Source organism: Oncorhynchus nerka, linkage group LG24 (assembly GCF_034236695.1).
Source record: "Oncorhynchus nerka isolate Pitt River linkage group LG24, Oner_Uvic_2.0, whole genome shotgun sequence".
NCBI classification, from domain to species: domain Eukaryota; kingdom Metazoa; phylum Chordata; class Actinopteri; order Salmoniformes; family Salmonidae; genus Oncorhynchus; species Oncorhynchus nerka.
The window spans coordinates 48145002-48167589 of NC_088419.1; the positions used below are offsets into that span (position 1 = coordinate 48145002).

At 41.4% G+C, this 22588-nt stretch overlaps 1 protein-coding gene across 1 annotated transcript in view; it reads left to right on the forward strand.

Annotated features, from left to right (window-relative positions):
• The window catches only part of LOC115108713 (PEX5-related protein-like), a 112291-nt gene that overhangs the window by 65235 nt on the left and 24468 nt on the right, over positions 1–22588 (forward strand). Inside the window, exons 5-9 of the mRNA XM_029633335.2 lie at positions 1945–1959; positions 8460–8583; positions 9667–9760; positions 10062–10091; positions 17206–17298. Of these exons, the coding sequence (XP_029489195.2) occupies positions 1945–1959; positions 8460–8583; positions 9667–9760; positions 10062–10091; positions 17206–17298 (356 nt within the window). The remainder of the gene's footprint in view (positions 1–1944; positions 1960–8459; positions 8584–9666; positions 9761–10061; positions 10092–17205; positions 17299–22588) is intronic.

A 22588-nucleotide genomic window follows, 5' to 3' on the forward strand; every position in this document is an offset into this window, starting at 1 on the left:
GGCAGACTGGCGGCGTTGGGCAGACTGGCGGCGCTGGGCAGACTGGCGGCGCTGGGCAGACTGGCGACGCTGGCTGCGCTAAACAGGCGGGAGGCTCTGGCAGCGCTGTAGAGGTGGAAAGTGCTGGCTGCGCTGAACAGGCGAGGCGCACTGAAGGCCTGGTGCGTGGTGCTGGAACTGGTGGTACTGGATCGAGGACACGCACAGGAAGCCTGGTGTGTGAAGGTGGCACAGGATGGACTGGACCGTGAAGGTGTACTGGAGAGCCTGAGAGCAGGACTGGCACAGGACGTGCAAGGCTAGGTAGGTACACAGGAGGCCTAGTGCGTGAGGCTGGCACAATTCTCACCAGCCGACTAACACGCACCTCAGGACGAGTATGGAGCGCTGCCCCAGGTGCCATCAACTCCCCGACTCGCTCCGTCGGACTAATTTTGTACCTATAGCACCAAGCTAGCAACTCCCTCATTACTCTCCACTCCACTTTCCCCATTAACTCCTTCACAGTCTCTGCTTCGCTCACCTCTAACACCGGCTCTGGTTCTGGTCTCCTCCTTGGCTCCTCACGATTAACAAGGAGAGTTGGCTCAGGTCTATCCCCTGACTCAGCCATACTCTCCCTGAGCCCCCCCAATACATTTTTGGGGCTGGTTCTCAGGCTTCCATCCGCTACGCCGTGCTGCCTCCTCATATCTGCGCCTCTCAGCTTTCGCCGCCTGGGGCGGCGATATTCTCCAGGCTGAGCCCAGGGTCATTTACCGTCCAGTTCTTCTTCCCATGTCCATTTCTCCAGGTGGTGCAGCCTCTCCCACTGCAGCTGCTCTTCACGATTAACCGGGAGAATTGGCTCAGGTCTGACTCCTGTCTCCGCCACTCTCTCTCTGAGCCCTCCCCCAATAAATATTTGGGGGTTACTTTCGGTTTTCGCTCTGCGCCGCAGTGTTTTCCTTTTCGACTCCATTCGCCTATAGCCCTCTTCGCATTTCTCCAGCGAATCCCAGGCGGGCTCCTGCACTCTCTCTGGGTCGGCCGCCCACCTGTCGATTTCTTCCCACGTCGTATACTCCATGCCTCTGCTGTCCATAACGTCCTCCCTTCGCTGTTCCTGCCGTCGCTGCCTGTAACCACGCCACTCGGTCCGTGTGTGGTGGGTGATTCTGTAACGGCGTTCGTCTGTTGTTGAAAGAGAGGACCGAAATGCAGCATGGTGGTTACTCATGTCTTTAATGAATGAAATGACGATACATGAAAATAACTGAATAAACAAAACAACAAACGGAACGTGAAACTTATTACAGCCTATCTGGTGAATACTACACAGAGACAGGAACAATCACCCACGAAATACACAGTCAACCCAGGCTACCTAAATACGGTTCCCAATCCGAGACAACGAGAATCACCTGACTGATTGAGAACCGCCTCAGGCAGCCAAGCCTAACTAGACACACCCCTAATCATTCGCAATCCCAAATCCTAATAAAACCCCAATATGAAACACAACACATAAACCCATGTCACACCCTGGCCTGACCAAATAATAAACGAAAACACAAAACACTATGACCAAGGCGTGACAAGCAGCACAACATGGTAGCAGAACAAAACATGGTACAAACATTATTGGGCACAGACAAGGGCAGGAAGGTAGAGACAACAATACATCATGCAAAGCAGCCACAACTGTCAGTAAGAGTGTCCATGATTGAGTCATTGAATGAAGAGATTGAGATAACTGTCCAGTTTGAGTGTTGCAGCTCATTCCAGTCGCTAGCTGCAGCGAACTGAAAAGACGAGCGACCCAGGGATGCGTGTGCTTTGGGGACCTTTAACAGAATGTGACTGGCAGAATGGGTGTTGTATGTGGAGGATGAGGGCTGTAGTTGATATCTCAGATAGAGAGGAGTGAGGCCTAAGAGGGTTTTATAAATAAGCATCAACCAGTTGGTCTTGTGACGGGTATAGAGAGATGACCAGTTTAGAGAGGCATATAGAGTGCAGTGATGTGTCCTATATGGAGCATTGGTGTCAAATCTGATGGCCAAATGGTAAAGGACATCTAGTCGCTAGAACCTTTACCTGCTGCTCTATAAATTACGTCTCATCTAGCATGGGTAGGATAGTCATCTGAATTAGGGTTAGTTTGGCAGCTGGGGTGGAAGAGGCGCGATTACGATAGAGGAAACCAAGTCTAGATTGAACTTTAGCCTGCAGCTTTGATATGTGCTGAGAGAAGGACAGTGTACTCTCTTGTCATACTCCCAAGTACGTGTATGAGGTGACTACCTCAAGCTCTAAACCCTCAGCGGTAGTAATAACAACGATGGGGAGAGGGGCATTCTTCTTATCAAACCACATGACCTTTGTTTTGGAGGTGTTCAGAACAAGGTTAAGGACAGATAAAGTTTGTTGGACACTAACAAAGCTTTGTTGTAGAGCATTTAACACAAAATCCGGGGAGGGGCCAGCTGAGTATAAGACTGTATCATCTGCATATGAATGGATGAGAGAGCTTCCTTCTGCCTGAGCTATGTTGTGGATGTAAATTGAGAGGAGCATGGGGCCTAGGATCAAGCCTTGCGGTACTCCCTTGGGGACAGGAGGTGGCTGAGACAGCAGATGTTCTGACTTTATACACTGCACTCTTTGAGAGAGGTAGTTAGCAAACCAGGCCAAAGACCCCTCAGACACCAATACTCCTTAGCCGGCCCACAAGAATGGAATGGTCTACCGTATCAAAAGCTTTGGTCAAGTCAATAAAAATAGCAGCACAGCATTGCTTAGAATCAAGGGCAATGGTGACATGAGGACCTTTAAGGTTGCAGTGACACATCCATAATCTGAGAGGAAACCAGATTGCATACCAGAGAGAATACTATAGACATCAAAGCCAGTCAGATGCTTATTGACAAGTTTTTCCAATACTTTTGATAAACAGGGCGAAATAGAAATAGGCCTATAACAGTTAGGATCAGCTTGATCACCCTCTTTAAATAAAGGACAAACCGTGGCTGCCTTCCAAGCAATGAGAACCTCCCCAGAGAGGAGAGACAGTCAGAGATAGGCTTGGTGATGATAGGGGCAGCAACCTTAAAGAGGAGCGTCGGGGCTAATTGCGTTAGAAGGGATGGGAGATGAGGAAATGTTGGGCGGGGAAGGAGGCATGGCTGAGTCAAATTGGAATTTGACTCAGCCAAATTAATGAAGTGACTTAATGAAGTGGTGATTAAAGAGATTACGGGACATGTTGTGAGGAGGAGGGTTTATTCTCCAGGGCTTTAACTGTTTTCCAGAACTTCTTGGAGTTAAACCCACAGAGAGAGAACTGCTCCTTAAAGTAACTAACTTTGGCCTTCCGGATAGCCTGAGTGCACTTATTTCTCATTTGCCTGAACGAGAGCCAGTCAGCCTATGTATGCGTGTGTGCCGAGCCTTTCACCAAATGCAATTCTTGAGGTGGAGTAACTCTGCAAGATCACAGTCGAACCAGGGGCTAGACCTGTTTTTAATTCTCATTCTCTTCATGAGGGCGTGTTAACAATAACACTGAAAAATATTTTTTAAAAGAAGGTCCAAGCGTCTTCGACAGAGGGGATCAAGCTGATTCTATACCATTTTACAGAGGCCAGTACAAGGAAGGCTTGCTCATTAGTTTTTTAGCAAGCGTCTATGACAAATCAGGACAGGTCGTTTCACTGAGCAGCCATTATGAACACTTGCTGTAAAACAGTGATCACTAAGGTCATTACAGAAAACACCAGACTGATACCTATCAGGATTATTTGTGAGGATAACGTCGAGGAGAGTTGCCTTTTCTGGGTGTTTGGAGTCATACCTTGTGGTATTGGTAATAATCTGAGAAATATTTAGGGAGTCCCATTGCTTTAGGACTTGTTCAGGTGGTTTAGGCATGTCCCAGTTTAGGTCACCTAGAAGGACAAATTCAGACTTAGTGTAAGGGGTCAGGAGAGAGCTTAGAGCAGGTAGGGTACAGGCCGGTGCTAGTGGAGGACAATATCACCCAGCAACAGTCAACAAAGAGCTATTTGAAAGTTGAATGCTTAAAACCAGCAAATCAAATTGTTTGGGGACAGATTTGTTGGAGACAACCGAGCACTGAAGGTGATCCTTGGTAAAGATTGCCACCCCCCCCCAACAGAGGATTAGTTTGGCAGCTGGGGTGGAAGAGGCGCGATTACGAGAGCTCTGCAGTGTTGATTTATGACATTTGAATGTGCATTAGAAGGCAACAAGATCCTATTGTACAGCAATTTCATCATGTAATATGAATACAAAGCCAGCGAGAGGTGGTTGGAATAGGATGGGAGGCCAAAAGGCAGTGTAACCAATAGAGGGTCAGAGTCCAGAGTGTGGGAACAAACAGTCTGTCTCACGGTTGGGTAAACAAGAACGTTCATAGTCAACAAAGCATGCAGAAGTCATGAGGCAAATAGCAAAATGCACAATAATTTTTTTAAATAAATAACAACTTGGAGCTAGCCATTGTAAGTTCAGAGTCACTCACCCCAACAGGGGTGGCAGGTAGCCTAGTGGTTAGAGTGTTGGGACAGTAACTGAAAGGTTGGTGGATCGAATCCCGGAGCTGACAAGGTCAAAAATCTGTTGTTCTGCCCATGAACAAGGCAGTTAACCCACTGTTCCTAGGCTGTCATTGTAAATAAGAATTTGTTCTTAACTAACTTGCCAAGTTATATATATATATATATTTAAACAGTGTGTGTGCTAGAGGGGGGACTGTGTTAGGGGTACCTGTACAAGGGGAGACAGGCCAGGGCAGACGGTGAACAGATCACCAGGTGGAATCCAAGCAGCAGGCAACGGGAGTAGGTGTCACTCCCATCTGGGAGAAGCTTTTATTTCTGGAGGCAGATTTCTTGTAAATAATGCCAGTGAATGGTCTCTGAACAGCGAGAGGGGGCTTCAATGGCCTCTGGATTTGGGTGGGGCAGGCTGCGAGAGACTCCTGCCACTTGTTGGGCTCCAAAGGCCTCAACACCTCTCACTTCACACCGCAGTGCTAATTGAAGTTGTATCTGGTCTGTGCTAGCAAGCCTGGCAGACTTAATGTCACGTATACTCGCTATCTGGCCTCTAGGTCACCAAACTGCTGATTATTATGCACACGTGTTCGTCACCATAGTCACGCGCACTAGCGCTTATTGACACTCCCCTGGACTTCATCACCTCCTTGATTACCTGCCCTATTTATGTCACTCCCTTTGGTTCCTTCTCCAGGTGTTATTGTTTCTGTTTTATGTCGGTGCACTGTTCGTGTTTGTTTTGTTCATGTTTGTTTATTTATTAAATGTATTCACTTCCTGATCTTGCTTCCCGACTCTCAGGGTATATCGTTCCACTTAACTCAGCATTCAGACCCCATAAAGTAAAATATATCATTGTAATGTACTTTATATTTCATTTTTTCTCTTCTTGGCTTTAAAAATAGCATCAGACTAAACGTGACTCACTCAGTTCCAAGTTGGATGGTGTCCTCACATCTCTGCTGTTTGTTTGCAAGAGCACCCTCCCTATAGCTTGGAAGAAGGAATCCTTGGTAGCAGTCATCCCTCCAGGTACCTTTGTCGTAAATTAGGTTGTAGGTTTGTAGTTAAGGTTAGCATCCAGCGGAGGGTAGCATCCTACATATGTCCCTGCCGAAAAATCTAAATATATCTAACTCCAAATCTATCCTTTTGTAAAAAAAAAAAAAAACATGTTGAAAAATGCGAAAGCTCACATGCAGCTGTGTCTCTCTCTCTCTCTCTAAGGCCAATTGATGAGGAAATGGTTTTATTTAATCCATTTTAGAATAAGGCTGTAACGTAACAAAATTTGGAAAAAGGGAAGGGGTCTGAATGCTTTCCAAATGCACTGTATATTTTTGCTTGCTTTGTCAAACTGAAATCAGACATTAGAATATTAACAACCAGGAAATGGCAGAGCGATTTATGCATAGTGCGCCTTTCAATATGTTTAATGTTGAATAAATGAATGTGAAAGTGTATTTCAGTATCAAGACATACTCCATATTTGAGAGAACACTATAACGAGTATAATGACACCAACATGTTGTCTGTATCATCATGAGCGGTGCACAGGTCATAGGGTCTAAAATGGCAAATATAATCATAATTTTCAAATAAATGGTTTATGATACAAATGTAAAAAGCATGTTGTTAACTTCTTATGGCTGGGGGCAGTATTGAGTAGCTTGGATGAAAAGCGTGCCCAGAGTAAACTGCCTGCTACTCAGGCCCAGAAGCTAAGATATGCATATTATTAGTAGATTTGGATAGAAAACACTCTGAAGTTTCTAAAACTGTTAGAATGATGTCTGTGAGTATAACAGAACTCATATGGCAGAAGAAAAAAAAATCTGAGAAATAATCCAACCAGGAAGTGGGAAATCTGAGGTTTGTAGTTTTGCAACTCTTTGCCTATCCAAGATAGTGTAACTTTGGTCCGATTGCACTTCCTAAGGCTTTCACTAGATGTCAACAGTCTTTAGAACCTTGTTTGAGGCTTCTACTGTGAAGGGGGAGAGAATGAGAGCTGTTTCAACCAGAGGTCTGTCAGAGTGCCATGAGCTCAGTCTCACACGTGGCCGTGAGAGTTAGCTGCATTCCATTGCATTTCTAAAGACAAAGGAATTCTCCGTTTGAAACATTGAAGATTGATGTTAAAAACATCCTAAAGATTGATTCTATAGATCACTTGACATGTTTCTATGAACTGTAAAGGAACTTTTTGACTTTGTCTGGACCTAGTGCTAGCGCCTCATGAATTTGGATTTGTGAAATTAACGCACGAACAAAAAGGAGCTATTTGGACATAAATTATGGATTTTATCGAACAAAACAAACATTTATTGTGGAACTGGGATTCCTGGGAGTGCATTCTGATGAAGATCAAAGGTAAGTGAATATTTATAATGCTATTTCTGACTTCTGTTGACTCCACAACATGGCGGGTATCTGTATGGCTTGTTTTTGTGTCTGAGCGCCGTACTCAGATTATTGCATGGTATGCTTATTCCGTAAAAAAAATAAAAAATCTGACACAGCGGTTGCATTAAGGAGAAGTAGATCTATAATTCCATGCATAACACTTGTATCTTTTATCAATGTTTATTATGAGTATTTTTGTAACTTGATGTGGCTCTCTGAAAGCACAACATTACTGAACATAACGCGCCAATGTAAACTGCGATTTTTGGATATAAATATGAACTTTATCGAACAAAACCTACATGTATTGTGTAACATGAAGTCCTATGAGTGTCATCTGATGAAGATCAAAGGTTAGTGATTAATTTAATCTCTATTTCTGCTTTTTGTGACTCCTCTCTTTGGCTGGAAAAATGGCTGTATGTTTTTCTGTGACTAGGTGCTGGCCTAACATAATCGTTTGATGTGCTTTCGTCGTAAAGCCTTTTTGAAATCGGACACGGGTGGGATTAACAACAATTTTATCTTTAAAATTGTGTAAAATACTTGTATGTTTGAGGAATTTTAATTATGAGATTTCTGTCGTTTGAATTTTGCGCCCTGCACTTTCACTGGCAGTTGTCATATCGATCCCGTTAGCGAGATTTCAGCCATAAGAAGTTAAACATCCTTCCCAATGAAGTTCCTATGTGATAATTTCCAGAACATTCTGAGATTCCCAAAATATTTTCTACTCCAGCTGACGTGGAATCACACTATATAAGGGATGGACTATAAACTCTTAATAGCTCTTGACTATTGGGCAAGTCAGGAGAATGTTTTGGTTGTCCGAAAATAATGATCTAAATTGGATGTTGGACCGCAACTAAATTTATGTCCGAAACCATGTTTAGTGGTCATTGTCACTCTGCAGTATGACAGAGCTGTTACGTGCAAAATTAAACGAGATTCTCTTATGGACAATATTTATGTAGAATTTACTTTGTATCATGTCATCATGAATTTCATGACTACCTAATATGTAGATTATAAATCTGTAAAAATGTTCAGAAAATTCAATCAGGAACTGTATTAGCCTCATGTCCCCAGTCTCCTAAATGCTTTAACAGACTTGCCTACCCTTAATGAAAAGTTTCCCCTATGAAGTTCAATGGAGTTGACCTTGTTCATGTTCAAGATGGTCCAAAGAAAGATCAGGCAATTGCCTGTAATGAACAGATCATCTTAAAATACATTAAGAGGTAACAGACGATTAGTTTCCCATTAGCAAGTTGAGGAGGTTAAAGTATTTTACTCTTCAAATGAGTTCTAATTATGCGTAGCAAGTAATTAATGAAAGAAAGTTTAAGTGTAACCCTGGGTATCATTTACAAGCAAAGTTCATGTCCCTCTCATGACTCTGTCCAGATGGCAATGTTTTTTTCCCCCTTAGCTGATTGTGTTGTATTGTACCCGGCTGTTAGCTGATTTCTCCACGATTGCTCTTCCCAGTCAACATTGCCTCTCCTTTGGAGAAATGGGAGGATCTCAACCTCCACCCTGAAAGAAACAGCAGCAGAAAGTGGAAATTGGAAAGACAACATTCATCGAGAAACTCCTCCAGCGAACATCTGTGGTAAGTAACCTTCCTGCACCTGTTATATCTAAGTCAGTTCCAAATCTGTTGAATTGCAATTGTTCACACACATGCATTTCCATCAACAACAAAAAAAGGACAAATGAGCAGTTCATAGGAGCATGTTATATTGAGTGTCTAATGAAAGCTAAGAGTCTATATTTTTGAGAAATTAAGGCATGCAGTGCATCTGGAAAGTATTCAGACCTCTTGACTCTTTCCACATTTTGTTACTTTGGTCTTACTCTAAAATTTATACAATTATTTTCCTTGAAATGTTTCTACAACTTGATTGGAGTCCACCTGTGGTAAATTCAATTGACTGGACTGTGCGACCTAATATAGACAGGTGTGGCTTTCCAAATCATGTCCAATCAATTGAATTTACCACAGGTGGACTCCAATCAAGTTGTAGAAACATCAAGGAGGATCAATGGAAACAGGATGCTCAATTTCGAGTCTCATAGCAAAGGGTCTGAATACTTATGTAAATAAGGTCTCTGTTTTTTACCTTTAATACATTTGCCATTTTTTTTTGCTTTGTCATTATGGAGTTAATGTGCATAGATTGATGAGGGAAATAAACTATTTGATCTATTTTAGAATTAGGCTGTAACATAACAAAATGTACTTTCCGAATGCACTGTATATACATTTTCCAACCATTTTCCATCTCAAAAAAAGTGGAATAAGCAAAGGCCTTGATTTCTGGTAAAACAGATGGAAAATGTGGTATAGACAACAACCAGGAAAAAGTCTTAAAGGTATTATAAATACATAAAATCCCAATAATATTGAAGTAAAGACCCTTGCCAACTAATAAACACAATTATTTGCCTTCTGTAAGTTAAACATTGCCTTGTGCCTTGTAATCCCGTTATAAAACCCCCCACATATCTTTAAGATATTTTAAAAATGTCCCTCATGAGGGAAAAGGACAGTTCACAGAAGTAACATGTAAAGTTAGACCTACCAATTAGTGTTTTTACTGATAAAGTTTGTTTATCGTTTTGAGGGAGTAATGAAATGCAGAGTGGATCTTTTTATTTTTTTATTGTTGATTTAATTGTCCTTTCTCTTTAGGTCCATAGACTGCAAAACACAACCAGAGGCAACCTCCATGAACTCATTGGAAGGGAATACCAAAGCAGAGGCAGAGCCAGCTCTAGCATTTCAAGTAAGCAGAGTCCTGAGTAGTGTTTGCAGACCATTGTCTGTTCGGTCTGCACTTGAAATCAACAGTATTTGGAGTTCAACGTTTTTTTCCACCTCGAAAACGGATGGTTTTGATTAGAAGCATGTTAGGCTGCTTTGTGACATGTTGAGAGGACTCTGCTTTGTTGGATGGAAGGGTTTTGGGACACAAACCATAGCGGTCATGCCAATCTCCTGATTCCAGTCAATGTACTAGATCCCTGTGTTGTGACCATGTTTCAACCTGCCATCTTCTGCTAACACCTCATATTCTTCCATTACAGCTCAACAGACAGTATATTAGTGGAAGACATGTAAGCTTCTCTATGCATCCTTTCCTATGATATTGAAAGACATTTGCACCGAGCAGACATCCCCACAGAATGTAATTTGAGTTTAATTTTTTAAATTTTAATTTAAAGTGTTGGTTCTGCAACAAAGGTACCAGTTAAACAAGAAGAGTCCCATGTTGGCTTTTGAAATTGTTTCTTTGTGGTGCTCCGAGGTCCAAATGTCAGGTGCTTCCCTCCTTAGTGCTCGTGGTCTCTATACAAGTTTGCATGAGGGTCCTGTTACTATCCACCCATTATTATATTAATAGCTCATGAATAATTCAGTAGCCTTACTTTGAGCCCACAGTGTATCTCAGACCAACTAAGCTTGCATCACCTTTCAACATCTCACTAAATAATAGATTTTGGATTAAAGATGCCCCATCTTCGGTGGTTTTTTCAGCCCAGTGATGTTGTAAATAGTGGCAGGTGCTCACACACGCAATGTATTGCGAGAGGAATGCTTTGTTTGAATGAATTTTTGCGTATTGGTCTAGAATAGAACAAAAGCTGTCTGAAAAACTACTTAAACCCTTCACACCTCCCTACAGCTTTACTGTACCTTGACATATTGTACACAATAGCATGTGGAACTGCCTGGAAAGTTTGGGAAGAAACTTGACTATTTTTCTTTTGGCTTGACATAATCGGTGGCATTAACCTGGGTAAAGTTAATTCTCTGGAGGCCATTAATATCTAGATAAGCCAACTTCAATTAGACCTTGCATAAATCAGGTCTTTCTAATGACCAGCTATGGAAAATATGATGTTACAGGTAATGGCAGAGCTGACATGAGGCCTTACAAAACAGATTAGTCATCAGAATGCGACAGCCAGGCAGCTGTGGTAGTGGGAGCCGACTGACTTGCATTCTACCATATAGGGCTATAAAATGGCTCTCTGTATAGTAGAGCATGTTCGTGAAGGATATATCCACCACTTTAACCTCATTTTCATTATCTCCAGCACAATACCATGTGAAAATTGCACATTTCTACGTTTTGTAGAAAAACAACAAGTCAAAAAGTTCTAACCGATTACATCAAAGTTAAAAAATCAGTGATTTTCAAACAGAGATTAGTGGCGACGTAGGGAGTAAGAAAATACCCTCCCCCTGGCTAGAAACTCATTGCAGGTGTTGAGATTTCAACGTTTTTCCTACTTTTAATCCGACCTTGTGGTGTCACAGAGAAGCATTTCTTAGCACCTTATGTTTTTTTTAACTACACAGATCTAACACTGGTTGGGTGTCGGAAATAATGAATGAGGTTGAAAAGTGGCAGAATTGCCTTTTAATTCAATTCCTTGGCCATTGATAATTACAGTTACTCTAGTAATTGTCATGACTCTCTCCTTGGTGAGGGTCAAAGGTGCGAGATCAACAACACTGTTAAAACCCTTTACAATGAAGATACGTGAAGTTTTGGATTTTTACGAATTATCTTTGAAAGACTGATAAAGGCACATTTCTTTTTTTGCTGAGTTTGATTAAATATGAGAATACTTTTGAAGATAGCGATGTGATTTTAGCCTTCCAAATGGAAAATAGTTTTTCATATAAACTTGGGCGTGGCCACTGACTGGGCACAAGTGAGCCTAGAGTTCGTGTCAGCATGACGTAATGCCCCCTTTGGCTAGAGCGCTTAAAAAGGACTCGCTAAGAATTAACATTCAGACCAGAAAGCGTGGAGAGGTGGCTACATCGCTGAAAATGGTTTGGTTATTGTCCATTTGGAAGACCCATTTGTGACCAAGCTTTAACTTCCTGACTGATGTCTTGAGATGTTGCTTCAATATATCCACATCATTTTCCTCCCTCATGTCGCCATCTATTTTGTGAAGTGCACCAGTCCCTCCTGCAGCAAAGCACCCCCACAACATGATGCTGCCACCCCCATGCTTCACAGCTGGGATGGTGTTCTTCGGCTAAGCCTCCCCCTTTCTCCTCCAAACGTATTGATGGTCATTATGGCCAAACAGTTCTATTTTTGTTTCATCAGACCAGAGGACATTTCTCCAAAAAGTACGATCTTTGTCCCCATGTGCAGTTGCAAACCGTAGTCTGGCTTTTTTATGGCAGTTTTGGAGCCGTGGCTTTGCTGTGCTGCCTTTCAGGTTATGTCGATATAAGACTCATTTTACTGTGGATAGAGATACTTGTGAAGATGCTGGAGGAAACAGGTACACAAGGTCCTTTGCTGTTGTTCTGGGATTGATTTGCACTTGTCACACCAAAGTACGTTCATCTCTAGGACACAGAACGCGGTATGATGGCTGCGTGGTCCCATGGTGTTTATACTTGCGCAATATTGCTCGTACAGATGAACATGGTACCGTGAGGGGTTTGGAAATTGCTCCCAAGGATGAACCAGACTTGTGAAGACCTACATTTGTTTCTGAGATCTTAGCTGATTTCTTTTGATTTTTTTTCTTTTGATTTCTCATGATGTCAAGCAAAAAGGCATTGAGTTTGAAGGTAGGCCTTGAAATACACCCACAGGTACACCTCCAATTGACTCAAATTATGTCAATTAGCCCAGAGTAAACTGCCTGCTACTCAAGTCCAGAAGCTAATATATGCATATTATTTGTAGATTTGTATAGAAAACACGCTGAGGTTTCTAAAACTGTTTGAATGATGTCTGTGAGTATAACATAACTCTTATGGTAGGCGAAAACCTGAGAAAAATTCAACCAGGAAGTGGGAAATCTGAGTTTTGTATTTTTTCAACTCATTGCCTATCCAATATACAGTGTCTATGGGGTAATATTGCACTTCCTAAGGCTTCCACTAGATGTCAGTCTTTAGAACCTTGTTTCAGGCTTCTACTGTGAAGGGGGAGAGAATAAGATCTGTTTCAATCGGGTGTCTGGCAGGAGGCCATGAGCTGGTCACTCGTGTGGCCTTGAGAGAGACCTGGGTTCCATTGCATTTCTAAAGACAAAGGAATTGTCCGGTTGAAACATTATTGAAGATTTATGATAAAAACATCCTAAAGATGGATTCTATACATCGTTTGACATGTTTCTACGAACTGTAATCTTTTGGAACCTTTTGGACTTTGTCTGAACTTTCACCTGGCCTTGCCCACGCCTTCTGAGTTTGGATTTGTGAACTAAACACGCTAACAAAAGGAGGTTTTTGGATATAAATGATGGACTTTATAGAACAAAACAAACATTTATTGTGTAACTGCTATTCCTGGGAGTGCGTTCTATTGAAGATCAAAGGTAAGTGAATATTTATAACGCTATTTCTAACTTTTACTGACTCCCCACATGGCTTTTTTTTTTTAATCTGACACAGCGGTTGCATTAACCTCTCTGGGATCGTTCGGGATGCTAGCGTCCCACATCGCCAACAGCCAGTGAAATTGCAGGGCGCCAAATTCAAAACAGAAATCTCATAATTAAACTTCCTCAACCATACAAGTATTTTACACCATTTTAAAGATACACTTCTCGTTAATCCAACCACAGTGTCCGATTTCAAAAAGGCTTTTCGGCGAAAGCAGAACATATCATTATGTTAGGTCAGCAAGGGTAGCCTAGTGGTTAGAGCATTGGACTAGTAACCAGAAGGTTGAAAGTTCAAATCCCTGAGCTGACAAGGTACAAATCTGTCGTTCTGCCCCTGAACAGGCAGTTAACCCACTGTTCCTAGGCCGTCATTGAAAATAAGAATTTGTTCTTAACTGACTTGCCTAGTTAAATAAAAGGTTAAAAAAAAACTAGTCACAGAAAGCATTCAGCCATTTTCCAACCAAAGAGAGGTGTCACAAAAAGCAGAAATATAGATCAAATTAATCACTAACCATTGATCTTCATCAGATGACACTCCCAGGACTCAATGTTACACAATACATGTATGTTTTGTTCGATCAAGACCATATTTATTTCCAAAAACCTCTGTTTACATTGGCGCCATGTCATGTTCAGAAATGCCTCCAAAACATCCGGAGAAATTGAAGAGAGCCACATCAAATAACAAATACTCATCATAAACTTTGATGAAAGATACATGTTTTACATAGAAACTTGTTCTTAATCCAACCGCTGTGTCAGATTTCAAAAAAGATTTACGGCAAAAGCACAATATTCAATAATCTGAGAACAGCGTTCAGCCACAAAATCAAGCCATACAGTTACCTGCCAAATTGTGGAGTCAACAAAAGTCATAAATAGCATTATAAATCTTCACTTATCTTTGCTGATCTTCGTCGGAATGCACTCCCAGGACTCCCACAAGAAATGTTTGTTTTGTTCGATTACGTCCATATTTATGTCCAAATACCGTTTTGTTCGCGCGTTTAGTTCACTATTCCAAAGGCACAATGCGCGAGCGCAGAATCCAGAAGAAAGTCAAAAGAGTTCCATTACAGTTTGTAGAAACATGTCAAACAATGTTTACAATCAATCCTTAGGGTCTTTTTATAATAAATATTCAATAACATTCCAACCGGACAATAGCTTATTCATTACAGAGGACAAATAAGGACCGGCGCGCCCGCGTGACCGCGCAGTAAACAACTGATTGGCCTCTGCCTGGTCCACTTGTTGAAACAGCTCTTTTTCGACACCCTTCCACAATAGAAGCCTCAAACAACTTTCTAAAGACTGTTGACATCTGCTGGAAGCCTTGGGAAGTGCAATCTGGCCCCATATACACAGCATATTGGATAGGCAATCCCTTAAATGAAACTACAAACCTCAGATTTCCCACTTCCTGGTTGGATATGTCTCAGGTTTTTGCCTGCCATGAGTTCTGTTATACTCAGACATCATTCAAACAGTTTTAGAAACTTCAGTGTTTTCTATCCGATACTACTAATAATATGCAAATATTCACATCTGGGACAGAGTAGCAAGCAGTTTACTCTGGGCACCTTATTTATCCAAGCTACTCAATACTGCCCCCCTGTCACCAAGAAGTAAATCTTTAATTCTGTGCATAACACTTGTATCTTTTATCAAAGTTTATGATGAGTATTTCTGTAAAATTATGTGGCTCTCTGCAAATTCGCCGTATGTTTTCGAGGCACAACATTACTGAACATAACGCGCCAATGTAAACTGAGATTTTTGGATATAAATATGAACTTTATCGAACAAAACCTACATGTATTGTGTAACATGACGTCCTATTAGTGCCATCTGATGAAGATCAAAGGTCAGTGATTCATTTTCTCTCTATTTCTGCTTTTTGTGACTCCTCTCTTTGGCTGGAAAATGGCTGTATGTTTTTGTGACTTGGCTCTGACCTAACATAACCATATGGTGTGCTTTCGCTGGAAAGCCTTTTTTAAATCGGACATGATGGGTAGATTAACAAGAAGTTAAGCTTTAATTTGGTTTATTACACTTGTGAATGTATGAAAGTTAAATATTTCTTTAAAATATATTTTTGAATTTCGCACTCTGCCTTTTCAATGGATGTTGTTAAGGGGCCTTAAGAAGCTTTATAGGCACAGTCAACTTAGTGTACGTAAACTTCTGATCCACTGGAATTATATATTATGATACAGTGAATTATAAGTGAAATAATCTGTCTGTAAACAATTGTTGGAAAAATTACCTGTGTCATGCACAAAGTAGATGTCCTAACAGACTTGCCAAAACTATAGTTTGTTAACAGGAAATTTGTTTGAATGACTCCAACCTAAGTGTATGTAAACATCCGACTTCAGCTGGATATAGGGCAGGTAATCAACGAGGTGCTGGAGTCCAAGTGAGTAATGATGCGCAGGTGCGCATAACGATGGTGACAGGTGTGCGCCATAACGAGCAGCCTGGTGACCTAGAGTCCGGAGAGGGAGCATACATCACAAAGAGAGAAAAAGAGATGGAAATGCATGGTGGTGAGATATTCTGTAGCTAAAAGGTAATGTGTCAGCCTATTAATTATGAAAATATATTTTTTAAATGACCTATTACAAGGCTATTCAAAATCAAAATCCGCTATTCATTCACTCTTTACTCATTTTGTAAGCCGCCCTGCACAATCAATGAACCAACAGAATCGCCTAGGCCTGTACGTTCTCTCCCATACTCATGGATTGAAGGTTTATAAGTGTAGAACAAGGTAACCAATCCATTCAGTATGCATAATAATACAGTCCACACTTAAAGGCGATTACTAGAATTTGTTAAATTTTGGAGTACATTCTAGACCAATTATGTACCAAAGACATCTTAAATCTATGCATTTTTTAAATGTTTTTCTGCTGTGTGTAAGCTGGAGGCTATTTGGCTATGTATTGTTTAACAGCACAATCATTATTTGAATTCAGTTGGGTTTTTTTTCAGGCTTGGGCTCATACAGTGTATATGCATAATATGCGTATGGGTGTTTTTGAATTAATCATCAACATAGAATGCTCTGTCCATTTTGTTGTGTTTGGCTTTGAAACAACATCCGCAACGTCCATGTTTTCCACTCACTTTCACCCAGTTGTTGAACTTTCTTCAAATTGATCATCACAGTGAGGGGAGTTTTAAAAGCATGATACTGTGTTTGCTGTCATTTTCGATTGCATCGGCATTGATGTCAGAGTGGTTTGAGGGACAATAGAGCGCTGAGTACCAGGCCATTAGCGACCTGACGTCATTAGCAAGTTGGGTACTACCAATGCATGTCCAAGGAGCGTAAGAGGAGATTACCGTGACTCAATGGTCACGTGGAATTTGACTGTGGTCAGGACTCAAAACTGCTGGTGTGGCGGTAATACATTAACCGAAACAGACCTAAGCACAATGTACTGTCAGATGCTATAACCAAGCTACAATCAGCATATTTCTGAGTTATAATAGTGCATGGAAAGTATACAAAAGGGCATGCGATGTATGACCTGGCCAACAAAGAGGGGAATGAATCTGTAATCGAGATGAGATACTGAGGTTGGAGAGGAGAGTGGCGCTGATAAGTGGGAAAAGTGTTAGAGGGGGCTGAGAGGCGTTTTGACGGAGGCACTCCTGCCAGCCGCTGGCCTTCTTGAGCATGTCAAAGGCTTTGCCGAGGCAGTGATATTTGCCACTACAGGGGAAGGCAGAGATGGCTGACACTGCACCCCTCTCTCTCTCTGTGTGTGAGAAACAGGGCCGTTTGAGTAAAGAGCGGTTCGGTGGCGGTCTCCTGTCCAGAAACCAGTCCCTGGAGGAAGAGTTTGAGCGCGCCAAGGCGGCTGTCGAGGTAAGCGGAGGGGGATTTCAGACACATCATGCATGTATAGGGTCAGACAACTGCACCTGGGCCTTTTCAAGCGCTTAACTCTTGAATTGCTCCTAAAGATAGACACAGGGTGGCTATATTTCTCAATATTATAGCAGAACTAGAGGGCACAGATGGAAATAAGATGAGTGAACTTTGTTAATAATACAAGGCACTGCTTCATGTAATACGTTACTTTGCCTCAGACCCGAAGACTTCCCAGCACTAATGCATGGACTTTAGCATAGTGTGCCAACAGTCTTATGGTGTGCACGATATCGGGTTTCAAACCCTACCCAGTCACACTCAAAGTAGAGCTTCTTCACCCTCACTGTTGAGTCTCAGTAGTCTGTGCTAGCTTTCTGAAGTTCCAAGTAGCCATCCATCATCCATTGCTTCTTTCACCTATCATGTGCTCTCAGGTCAGTGCGATTGAAATGCAGCCGATGGATTTGCTGATTGGTTCATTAAGGTTCAAACCAATAAGTGATAGCGATATCACATATTGCAATAAACCTGAAAACATTGGCAGAGGAAGTTTTTCTAATATCACCTTTCAACTTCACTTTAAAGCCCATTAGCCTAACAGTCTTTGATAATAGCTGCTTTGAGGTAGATTTATTTTTGACTCAAGCCCTCCTATCTCTGGGCGAAATGATCTCTATTATATCTGAGACTGTGTTCTCTCTCACTCCGATGACACTCGCTGACAACTTAATAGTCCATGCTAAATGCACCAACTGGGGTTTATTGGGGGTTTGACCTCAAATTATGCACAACCAGTGGATTCCCTACCTGTTTAGCACCCCCAGAAATATATTGTTTATTTTGTCTTTATTCTGGCATTAATTTGTGTCACATGTCAGTTTGCAAACTATATATATATATATATATATATATATATATATATATATATATACACACATACATACACACACACAAAATCCTTGAGTTAATAAAGCTGCATACTGTAGCAACATGGTCTACTCTATTGAGTAAGGCAACTCCAAAATGCAGCTGTTTCATCCCAGCTCGGTACTTTGTGGTAGAGGGGCAGCCAGCAAAAGCAGTTTGTAGGCGTTGGTAATATTCTCTAGTTGCGCCATGATTGGCTCAGTGTTCTGTCACTCATGGGGACTTTACATCACTACTGAATCTACAGGGAGAGCAAGGCAGTTCAAGCCCTCTTGGGTGCTGCCGTAGATTTACAGTAGAAGCCCCGTCCAGCCTCAAGGTCATTGCAACAGATCACATTTTTATCTACCGTAGCTTTGATTGGACTGATCATGTCAACATCCTACTTTCAAAATCTTAGATGGCTAGACAAGCATTCATCATCATGAATCGCATCGATAATCTACCCAGCAAATCCCATATCCAAAAGTAAGTGGTTTGGAAGGAATCAGTGGCTTTCTGTGAGCGTCACAAAGCAATCACTATTGTGCTCACAGTAAGCGACGGATTCCTTCCAAGCCATTTATTTACGAATTTGCGAGTGTGTGTCAGTGGAGAGTGTGTGTGGTCCAAGTCCGGGTTCAAGGATTAAAAACATCTGTCTGAAAGGGTCTCTTTTCCAAGCTTAGAAGGATAAACATTCCCACACCATACCATGGGCCAGAAAATGTTTAATAGATTGACTGTGCTGTCAATCCAGCATGACTTCATCCAGAGAATACCAGACTTTGATGACATAGTTTGATGACAAAGTTTGCCCACAACGACCGGCACGCCACCTTCCTGTTCAAGTGAACACAGTACAACAACGAGTCCAAAAAATATGTCTTGTATGTAACTGCATAAATTATGTAATATGCCAGGGAGATATGTATACTGTAACTGAGAAAGTATTACCAAGTGTATGTTGTGTAGTAAGCTGTTAGTAGCCCATGTGTCTCACCATAAGAATTGGGTCCCTCTCCAGTAGCCTACTGTTCTGACTTGGTGGTGCACATGTAGCCTATAACGTTAGCCTGTTTTAGAGAAATGTCATAATTGAATATTGTAAGAGCTTTCATTGTCTGCTTATATGCCGTTTTTTATCATATGGTTCTGACTTGGTATACAGGGAGAATACTGTAAGAACGACCCATGTTCTGAATTCTGTCGCTGTAAATTTCAAAAGCCCTGAACAAATAAGCATATCGACAACGTCCCGCTTAGCTCAACTCATTATTGTCTTGATCGAAATTATGGCTTGCCTCTTATCTGCTCATCGTTCCTTTATGCTATAGTTTGTACATCTCCATTGTTATATTGCTTATATACAGTGCATCCGGAAAGTATAAACGGAAAGCATATATAAACACATTTCTGGGATCTTTTTTTTCAGCTCATGAAACATGGGACCGGCACTTTACATGTTGCATTTATATTTTTGTTCCGTGTAAATTGAACAGGGAAGATCTGAATTCATTTCCTGGATATCAAGAGCATTGTGGTGTTGGAATTTAATTCCACCCTCCAAATATGAAGTAAATCAGTCAATTTACATGTCTGAAAGTGTGTTTGATGTTCTTCAAAGAGCTTCACACGTCCAATCCTTTATGGCTCTATTGATGTGCAAAATCCCAATCACAACAACAGGAAGTGGTTTGACAGATACACCTGCGGGGCTGTCCTTGGAGCCATATTAAGGTAGAAACAGATGGAATTAAACACTGAAATAAACTGTACCGCTGTTGGTTGTGTAATTAGACACTATGACTTACTCTAAAACAGAACACTGATAGTTATCCGATAAGACAAATGAAAGGCCCTCGCACTTTCATGTCTGCCTGACTATGGTTCCTTCCGTTATCAAGCATAATTAAAGAAAAAATAAATTGCACAACCATTAATGTCGGTCCCTTAATCTTGGAGAAGAAAAATGCCAATTTGATAATGAAGTCTAAAACAAAAACTGTACAGTATAATGCACTAAGTTGTTTAGAGCTATAACATTCTACATTATAGAGGAGACAGCAATCATTTGCTCTCAGGAAATGACCTACACTGTGTAGAAAAATCTATTTTGACTGTATAAATTACCTCACTTGAGTTGGGGACAGCACTACTTGCAATTAAGGGCCAAACTATAAGGCTCTTGGTCTGTTCCGTGGGCCAAGGACCGGTATTATCTCTGGCTGCATTTCCATATTTACTTATACTGGCAATAATCTATTCATGAAGTAACGAATGGATCTCCTAAATTAACTTATGTTGTTTTGGCAGGCAGCGAGCACAAGCCTGAATTCTGTGCGTTTCACATTTACACTTCATCTGAGCTAGTCGAATTAGAGTCGCAGGCAGAGGCTTGGCTTCATTGATACATGGGATAAAAAGGACCTTCCTCTCTCAATCTCATTCCCAGAAATGAAAATGCTGATCTGTGTGCAAAACACACCATTGTCTGTATTGCAAACATTTCAAATAATCAGAGTGTGTTTGATTCCTTAGAATCTGTTATAAACGGCCAAAGTGTCTAATTTACAGAGACTGCCATCACATTGTCATGTGTCACGCTATTGAGGATTGTTTCACCCTTCACAACCATTCCAGTACCGTGGCACATATCATAATTGGTGCAGGCACTCATGAAAGTAACATCCAAGAATGTAATTAGTTTGTCCGATTTTGTGGTGATCACACACAGCAATAGGACACTCGTGCACACAAGCAGATCTTACATCTTACACGCAGTCTCTCTAGCTACATGCTTTGTTAGCTCTGGAATCAGTTAGGATGAAGCCTCTGCAGGGTTACTGTCGCCAAATGAAATATTGCACCATTCCTAATTGCCTTTCTCACAGATGTTGTAATTTTAAATCATAAAATGGCCCCAGGTCTGTGCTTGTTTAATCAAGGAATGACGTATGGTTGTATGCACATTCAATCTTATCAAATTAAAACGCGTTCTCTCCACATTACCTTGACCGTTAAATGACTCATAACTCTGGGCATTTCCTTGTATAAAAGCTCCATGAGCATTAACATGTGAAGTTCATATGAGCACATCAAATTAGGTGTCAAATGAGTGTATCTTTGAGAAATTAAGGCATACAGTGGCCTTTAGAAAGCATCAAAACACAATACAAAATGACAAATTGAAAACGTGTTTAGACATTTTTGCAAATGTGTTAAATGAAATACAGAAATATCTCATTTAAATAAGTATTCACACCCCTGAGTCAATACTTTGTAGCACCACCTTTTAGCAGCGATTAGTTTTTCTGGGTAAGTCTAAGAGCTTGTCCATCATTTGCCCATTAAGCTCTGTCAAATTGGTTGTTGATCATTTCTAGACAACCATTTTCCGGTATTGCCACCGATTTTTCGTAAGCGTAAACAGGTTTTTAGAAATGTTGGAAAATGTGTTCAAATAAAACAAATACCACATTTCATAAGTATTCAGACCCTTTGTTAGGAGACTCTAAATTGAGCTCAGGTGTTTCCATTGATGTTGCTCAGGTGTTTCCATTGATCATCCATGCAATGTTACTACAACTTGATTGGAGGCCACCTGTGATATATTCAATTGATTGGACATGATTTGGAAAGGCACACACTTGTCTATATAAGACTCTCAGACCATGAGAAGCAAGATTATCTGGTCAGATGAAACCAAGACTGAACTCTTTGGCCTGAATGCCAAGCGTCACGTCTGGAGGAAACCTGGCACCATCCTTACGGTGAAGCATAGTAGTGGGAGCATCGTGCTGTTGGGATGTTTTTCAGCAACAGGGGCTGGGAGACTAGTCAGGTTTGAGGGAAAGGTGAACGAAGCAAAGTACAGAGAGATCCTTGATGAAAATCTGCTCCAGGGTGCTCAGGACCTCACACTGGGGCAAAGGTTCACCTTCCAACAGGACAACGACCTTAAGCACACAGCCAAGACAACGAAGGATTGGCTTCGGAACAAGTCTCTGAATGTCCTTGAGTGGCCCAGCCAGAGCCTCGAACCCGATAGAACATCTCTGGAGAGACATGAAAATAACTGTGCAGCCACACTCTCCATCCAACCTGACAGAGCTTGAGAGAATCTGCAGAGAGGAATGGGAGAAACTCCCCAAATACAGGTGTGCCAAGCTTGAAGCATCATACCCAAGAAGACTCGAGGCTTTAATCGCTGCCAAAGGTGCTTTAACAAAGTACAGAGTAAAGGGTCTGAATACTTACGTGAATGTGATATTTAAGTTGTATTTTTTTATTATAAATGTGCAAACATTGGGTTTCCCTTTGTAGTCCGTATTAGTTTGCAAGCCCTGCCACATCTGACAAACATCAGAGCCGGTGC